The 7,322-nt window shown below is 54.6% G+C and overlaps 2 protein-coding genes across 2 annotated transcripts in view; both read left to right on the top strand.

Moving 5' to 3' along the window:
- Nucleotides 1-44: 44 nt before the first annotated feature.
- Nucleotides 45-6,243, top strand: PXMP2 (peroxisomal membrane protein 2, 22kDa). The gene is given in 5 exon segments (XM_005873259.2): nucleotides 45-1,287; nucleotides 1,289-1,446; nucleotides 3,134-3,296; nucleotides 4,793-4,912; nucleotides 5,962-6,243. Coding segments are annotated over 5 exon segments (1,251 nt in total). The 5' UTR covers nucleotides 45-546; the 3' UTR covers nucleotides 6,031-6,243.
- Nucleotides 6,244-6,696: 453 nt separating this feature from the next.
- Nucleotides 6,697-7,322, top strand: part of PGAM5 (PGAM family member 5, serine/threonine protein phosphatase, mitochondrial) — a 6,447-nt gene continuing 5,821 nt past the window's right edge. The window contains exon 1 of the mRNA XM_014545356.1: nucleotides 6,697-6,811. Within this exon, the coding sequence (XP_014400842.1) occupies nucleotides 6,697-6,811 (115 nt within the window). The remainder of the gene's footprint in view (nucleotides 6,812-7,322) is intronic.

A 7,322-nucleotide genomic window follows, 5' to 3' on the forward strand; every position in this document is an offset into this window, starting at 1 on the left:
CCCTGAGTAGGCGCCTCCCGGGGGCTGAGTGAGGAAGGAGAAACCCCGAGTGTACGAGCTCCCAAAGGCCGGGAACCCACGGGAAGCTCGGCACCTGCGGTTCGGTGCAATCGGCTCGGAACAGTGACTCGTAGGCACTGACGCTGGGCACCCGGGAGCCGGGGAGAGGAAGCACCACGTCTGGGGTCCCGCAGACCGGCCCCCGGGGCGGAGGGACCCGTGGGGAGGGCCCCTCACCTGTCAGTTAGAGGGCGAGGTCGTCAGGTTGGTCCTGGCAGAGCTCCACCGTTAAACTTGCAGCTCTGAACTTTTTATGAGACGACTCCCCGGCCACTGCCCTCATTTAACTAATTTTACAAGCCTGTTCCCTTTTATTGACCCAGCCTTTCCTAAATATGCACAGCGTGCTTCCTGTGTGCGGGCATTAGACAGTGGGTAGGGCCCTGGCCCTCATGGAGGTTGCATTTTAGCGAAGAACTAGACAAAAGGCAGATAAATACATAAAGCGGGGAACTTATCCAAGGGGACATTTGAACAGAGGCCGGAATGAAGGGGTGCGGGGCAGAAGGGAAGCAAATGCTCTTTGGCAGCGGGCACAGCAGAGCAAAGGTCCTGAGGGAGGAGCAAGCTCGGGAGCGGGGCGTCTGTGTCGCTGGAAACCTGCCCGGTGAGCAGGGAGAGGATGAGCAAGGAGCAGCCAGGGACCAGATCCAGGTCTCACCGCCCACAGTGGGGCCTTTGGGTATTTCGGCTCAGAGAGCTTCTCAAAAGTCAGCGATAGACCAAGCTTTGGAGCCACCGGGCCTCTTTTTTCACGGACATTTTTATTGTGATAACTGTAGACTCACATGCAGTTATGAGGAACAATACAGAGATCCCGGTACACTTGCCCAGTTCCCCCCGTCGGTAACATTTGCAGAACTAATACACTCTCACAACCAGAACACTGGCGTGGGCACAGTCCCCAGGTCAGACTCGGACTCCCCCGGCCTTTCTTGTACCTGCCAAGTGTGTGTGTTTAGTTCCATAGCTTTATCACATGTACAGGTTTTATCCACCAACGGAGTCCAAGTACAGAGACTTTCCCTCACAAGGATCCCTCCCGTCACCTACCTCCCACACACGGTCACCTTTTGCAGTTATGGTGTCACCAGCAGGATACTGACACTGGCACCCACCAAGTGGAGATCTTGCTGCTGCCTCCGCCCTTCGACACGGGCACCTTGCATGGCAGCTGCTTTGATGAGAACTGGTCTCCCCCCATCCCCAGCCTGGCCTCACAACAGCCCTCCTGCTGGTCCTCCCGTTTTCTCACTCCCTGTCTGTCCACAGTGGCATTTTGTCGGCATTTGGGAACGTCCTGGCCCAGATGATTAAGCAGCGGAAAAAAGAAAACTGCTCTCAAAAGCTAGATGTCGGTGGGCCCCTCAGATATGCCATTTATGGGTGAGTTCCACCGCGGAGCCAAGCGCAACAAAGCGAAGGTATCAAGTTTCTGGAATGATCTAATTTGAAAAAATAATTTTAAAAAGCATTGAAGTAATCATGGGGGAAAATCAGAACAGGGGGTAAGGTTAACTTATTTTCTAGTTTTATATGGTTACTTTTAATTTCATGGGTGGGAGTGGCCTCTTCGCTGAGCTGAGAACACTAAGAGCAAGTAACTCCCCTGAACCTAGAGGCCAACCTCAAGACTCAAAGACCCATGAAAGTGGAAATCAGACTCATATACGGCCCGTTAGTTATTTTCATAGCATAAGCATCCAGAAAAGCATTCAGGTGACCTGAAAAATGTCCACTTTCTGAACCACTTGTTGAATTGCAAAAGCTCAGAGATTCAGGAGTTTTACCAATTAAACCCACCCTGGGTTCTCTGGCCAAAAGTAGTGTTTGTACAGACAGATTACTTTGAAGCCTTTTGCAACAAGTGATTTTTTTTTCCAATTCAAAATTCACAAATACCGCCCTGACCGGTTTGGCTCAGTGGATAGAGCGTCAGCCTGCAGACTCAAGGGTCCCGGGTTCAATTCTGGTCAAGGGCATGCATATACCTTGGTTGCAGGCACATCCCCAGTAGGGGGTGTGCAGGAGGCAGCTGATCAATGTTTCTAACTCTCTATCCCTCTCCCTTCCTCTCTGTAAAAAATCAATAAAATATATTAAAAAAAAAAAAAACTTCAAAATTCACAGATACCATTTTTGTAAGTAGTTAACTTTACTCATCACAGCTTTTTTCCATATATATTGAAAGCTGCAATTCCCCACCCCAGGGAGGGGAGAGTGTACCAGAACCACCTGGAAGGCCTCCCCAACCAGTTTTCCATCCTCAAGGCTTCTGTTCTCCCACTGAGAACCCCTGCTCCCGGCCACTGGTCCTCAGGGTGAGAACAGACAACTTAAAGGCTTTCAGTGTCAGAAGTTGGAAGATCCCCGAGGCCCTGCCCATGTTTCTGTTACTGAATTTTACGGAGCAGCAGGTCTGTTGTCCCAGATGCTGTGGCTGGGCCCAGTTCTCTGCACACCCTGGAAAGAGTAGCAGCAACGCAGGCAGCAGGTGCACAGCCCCAGGGTTCACCCTGGCTGATTACCTGAAGGATTTGATGGAAAAACTCCAGGGGTGGGATTGGGGGTGCATTTATTTATTTATTGCTGAGCACCTCGGACTCCGGCCCTGCCCGAGGCACTGCAGACACAGCAGTGAACAGTCAGACATGATCCTGCCCTGTGACGGTTTTACCTTCTGGGGGCAAAGAGAGGGCACTGTACAACTAAACAAATGAGGTCAGGGCATGTGGTGATAATGCTATGAAGAAAGCCACATGGGGCCTGGAAGAGAGGGTGGCAAGGGCAGCAGGGGGCTTGTTATCTAGAGCCACCAGGAAAGAACTCTCCAAGCCAACAGGGTTGAGAAGGAGCCGGCCACGTGAAGGTGGCAGGAACCCAAGGCAGGAACGAGTCTGGCCTGTTGGAAGCAAACAGGAACGCTGGAAGCAGATTCAAAGAAAGCGCACTTTCCAGGACCATGGGTCTGTGTGGTCAGTGCGGAGAGAGGCAGGGTTTGGGACCTGGCGTCTGGGGGTGAGCCTAGCCCTGAGAAGGTGGTCCAGCTCTCCCCCTCCCCCTGTGGCCTCAGGTTCTTCTTCACAGGGCCGCTGAGCCACTTCTTCTACCTCTTCATGGAGCACTGGATCCCTCCCGAGGTGCCCTGGGCAGGGCTCAAGAGGCTGCTCCTGGACCGCCTGCTCTTCGCGCCGGCCTTCCTGCTGCTGTTCTTCCTCGTCATGAGCTTCCTGGAGGTTGGTCTCTGCTGCCGCTCCCCACTGGGCAAGGGTTCTCGGCCTGGCATCGGGGTGGAACTCAGGGTCTGGAACTTCTCCGACTCTCACACTGAAGGTTCACAGTTGCCTTGATCCACGTCGGAAGCAAAGCACAGCCGTGTGGGCAGTGCCTGTGGGTGTGAGCGGAAACCAGTCGGATGTCCCCGAGCGTGGGTTTGCGCCCCACTCCTTGCGCCTGTGGTCAGGGCTGGTCCCTGAAGGTGTTAATAAAGCTCGTCCTCTAGCCCGTCACAGAACATTCCCGAATACTTGGGTAGCTGTATTCAGTGTGGCTGTTCCCGCAGTAGTCCTGTACGTTTTATACGTCATCAGACATGATTCTGAAAAGGGGTCCACGCAGACTGCGGAGGAGGCCCGGGGCCCAGGAGTTTCAGGCCTCAGTGATGTTGCAGAAGCCTGAGCTACCTCAGGACCCGAGAGCCTGTTTGCCCCGAGGAGGCCGACTGAGAGCCCACCGCGCCAGGTCAGGTCCGCTCTAACGGGCCCTTCACCCCTCACCACCCGGCTCTGCCAGTCTGCTCTGTGCCCAAAATGTGTCATGGTCTGCCTTGACATTTGTTTCAACCAATCACAGCAGGTAAAGGCTTCTCACTCAGGTTTTATTTTGAAACAACATCTCCAGTTTTTGTTACTAAGGAGAATTACCTTTGTTGTGTAAAGTGACCCTGGGGATAAGTAGGAAAGATGTTTAGACTTAACTGTGATTGCTAGTAATTCCCTGATAGTCTGAAAAAGAAATGTTTGGGACGTCCTTAGGGCATCTGAGCCAGGAGGAAGCAAAGGGTGCCCACATTACAAGCGAGGGTACAACGGCTGCTTCTCTTTTTATTTCCTTCCAAATACAAAGGGAGTATATTTTCATTAAAAAGTAAAAAGTAAAAGTAAAAAGTGTTATCAAAGTGCATAAAGTCCCGACACATAAAGGGAATATGCAGGGCACAGTGGACCACGAGCTCACACAATCACACACTCCAGCCGCCGCCGCAGCCAGCGTGTTTCGCCAGACACGCTGTCACAGGTTCCACCGCAGGCTGTCCCTTCTGTGTGGGTTCCTGGTTGGTTAACTCCTAGAACTGTCGTCTAGAAGGCCATCCTCGTTGGCCCTCCCGGCAGCGATGCAGGACCACAGCACCAGCGACACTGAGTACTGGCCTTGCCCAACTGTGCCTCCATTTCACGTCATTCTGGCCTCGCATCTACCCCCCCACCATCAGGTCAGCTCAGTGCGAGGGCGAGGACACAGCGCTCACTGCTCTGGTGGTGTCCCAAGTGGATGGTGAGCTGCTTACAGCTGCACCGCTCATTACCCACCTGTATGTGCTGCCCATGTTTACACGGAACAAAGTCTACAGTGAAAAAACCCCACTGCACTAGGGTTTGGGGGTCCCCAGACCCCAGTGCCCCAATCTCAGCCTGAGGCAGTGGGGCTCACTCACCCCGTGTTTCCTTTCCAGGGCGGAGATGCCGCCGCTGGCGTTGCCAAGGTGAGGAGGGCATTCTGGCCGGCGCTGCAGATGAACTGGCGCGTCTGGACCCCCGTGCAGTTCATTAACGTCAACTACGTCCCCATACAGGTGAGGCTGCCTCACCGCGCAGGGCCCCGGGGCGCCAGCCTCCACCAGAGGCCATTTCCCATCAGCCTTTCCCCCCTTGCAACAATCTTCGTTTTCTCGGGGTGACTGTTACTGGGGACCTCTGTCCACACCTTCTTTCCTCTGGGAGGGCCGGGGTGGGTAGGGCAGACTGAAGAGGGGTGAAGGGGTAAAGTTGAGAACGTGAGCGTGCAGACGACGGGGGCCACAGAGGCTGAAGACCTGCATGTGCACGGGCCTGGGGCTCGGAGGGGTGAGAGGCAGGGAGGGTCGAGGCTTTTCCCAAGAGTGAACCCAGGGAACAGGTAGGTAAGGACACCATGCACTCCACAAAGAAGGGAAGACATGAGAAGACAGGCTGGCTGAGGACATGGCTCCGTGGCTGTCAGAGGGCAGGCTGGAAAACGGAATCTTTGAAAGTAGTAGGGACAGAATGCTGTGTGGCTGAAGTTCCATTTCAGGTGGTTGCAGGCGATGCTTAAGGGGCAGTGGTTTATTCAACAAATGTTTGTTGAACACCTACTATCTGCCCGGCTGCTCTAGACTTGGGATACAGTGGTTAACGAGATGGACCAGACTTTCGTCCATGGAGCTTACCTGCCGGATAGACTCACTGACTGGAGTTCAGGTGGGGTTTGCCTGTGAGATCATTGAAGCAGGGCAATGGGCAGTGACAGCCTAGAGTGAAGAGCCGGTCAGGAGGGTGTCAGGACTGGATGAAGGCACCGTGTGATGGCCAGTCCTGGGGTAAGAGGCTGAGCCAGGACCTGAAGTGGATGTTCGTGACGGAGGGTAAGGGACAGTGACTGAGTGTTTTCCCTGCTGGCCTGTGTAACTAGTGAGGCAGGAACGCTGTCTTCCCCATTGCTCTCTGCTGGGGGTCTCGCCCGGTGCTCCGTACAGAGTAAAGGCCTGTAAGTGCAATAGTGCCGGCCGGACCCGCCAGTGAAGGAGCTCGGCCCAAGGGGACTGGTGCCTGGTGGGCGTTGTCAGGGCCTTGCGCTCACTGGGGCCTGTGTTCTCTCTGGCAGTTCCGGGTGCTTTTTGCTAACCTGGTGGCTCTGTTCTGGTACGCCTACCTGGCCTCCCTGGGGAAGTGAGGAGGACTGAAGAGGCTGCACCAGCACGGGGGAGTGCTCACCTGCCCCGCGTGAGACAGAAACGAATCTGACTCCAGGTCATGTGATCAACACGCCTAAAATGATGGAGAAACAGCAACCTCTCAAAAATACTAAGAACGATTTCACTTGTCACCTTAGACTGCATTAGGGTCACAATAAACTATAATGTACCTTTTTCAAGGGTAATTTAAATTTCTCTAATGACTGCTGTGGCTTTGGGGGCTTCTTACTTAAAAAAACGTGTGTGTGTGTGTGTGTGTGTGTGTGTGTGTGTGTATACTTCAGAGAGGAAGAGATGGGAAGAGAGAAACATCAACGATGAGAGAGAATCATTGACTGGCTGGGAATGAAGCCCCCAACCTGGGCATGTGCCCTGACCAGGAATCGAATCGTGACCTCCTGGTCCATAGGTTGATGCTCAACCACTGAGCCACGCCAGCTGGGCCGGAGTGATTTTTTAAAATGTAAAACTCACATCATGTCACTTCCCAACCTGAACACCTGCAAAGATGACCCAGGAACTTCCCTTATGGGCGTGCGACCCCAGAGAACTGAGAGCAGGGACCGGAGGAGAGATCGGCCCACCCATGCCCACAGCAGCATTACAACGGCCAGGAGGTGGGAACAACCCGTGTCCACGGACGGATGAGTGGAAAGAAAGATGTGGGCTCTCCATACAGTGGGACCGTGTTCGGTCTTAAAAAGGAAGGGAATTCAGCTCCTGCTACATCACGGGTGAATCTTGAGGACATGATGCTGGGTGAGGGAAGCTGGTCCCCAAAGAACAAGGATTAGGCGATTCCATTATACGCGGTCCCTCGAGTCAACCGCATAGAAACGGATGGCGGGAGCCAAAGCGCGCGCGGGAAAACGCGGAGTGAGCGAGCGAGCGAGTGACGGGGACAGTGGCGCCGGGGAGGGTGTAGACAGAGGGACAGGGGGTGTCGCTGGGTGTAGACAGAGGGGACAGGGGGTGTCGCTGCACAGCGCGAACGCGCCTGACGCCCCTGGGCTGTGCACTTGCACGTGGTTAGGACAGCAGCCCCCCTGGGTGCCTGTTTTACAGTGAAGACAAAACAAGCGCCCAAGTTCTCATCTCCGGGGCCGCCTCTCCCGCCTCCTCTCCGCACCTGCCGTGTCCCGGGGCCCCGCGCTGTCCCGGCCGCGGGAACGCTCGCTCTCGAAGGCGGCAGGGACCTGCACCCGGACTTCCCGCAAAAACGGGGGGACCACAGAACAGCCACTCACCTCTTGCCTGTGTTCCCTGCTGC

This window comes from Myotis brandtii, unplaced genomic scaffold (genome assembly GCF_000412655.1).
Source record: "Myotis brandtii unplaced genomic scaffold, ASM41265v1 scaffold403, whole genome shotgun sequence".
Taxonomy (NCBI): domain Eukaryota; kingdom Metazoa; phylum Chordata; class Mammalia; order Chiroptera; family Vespertilionidae; genus Myotis; species Myotis brandtii.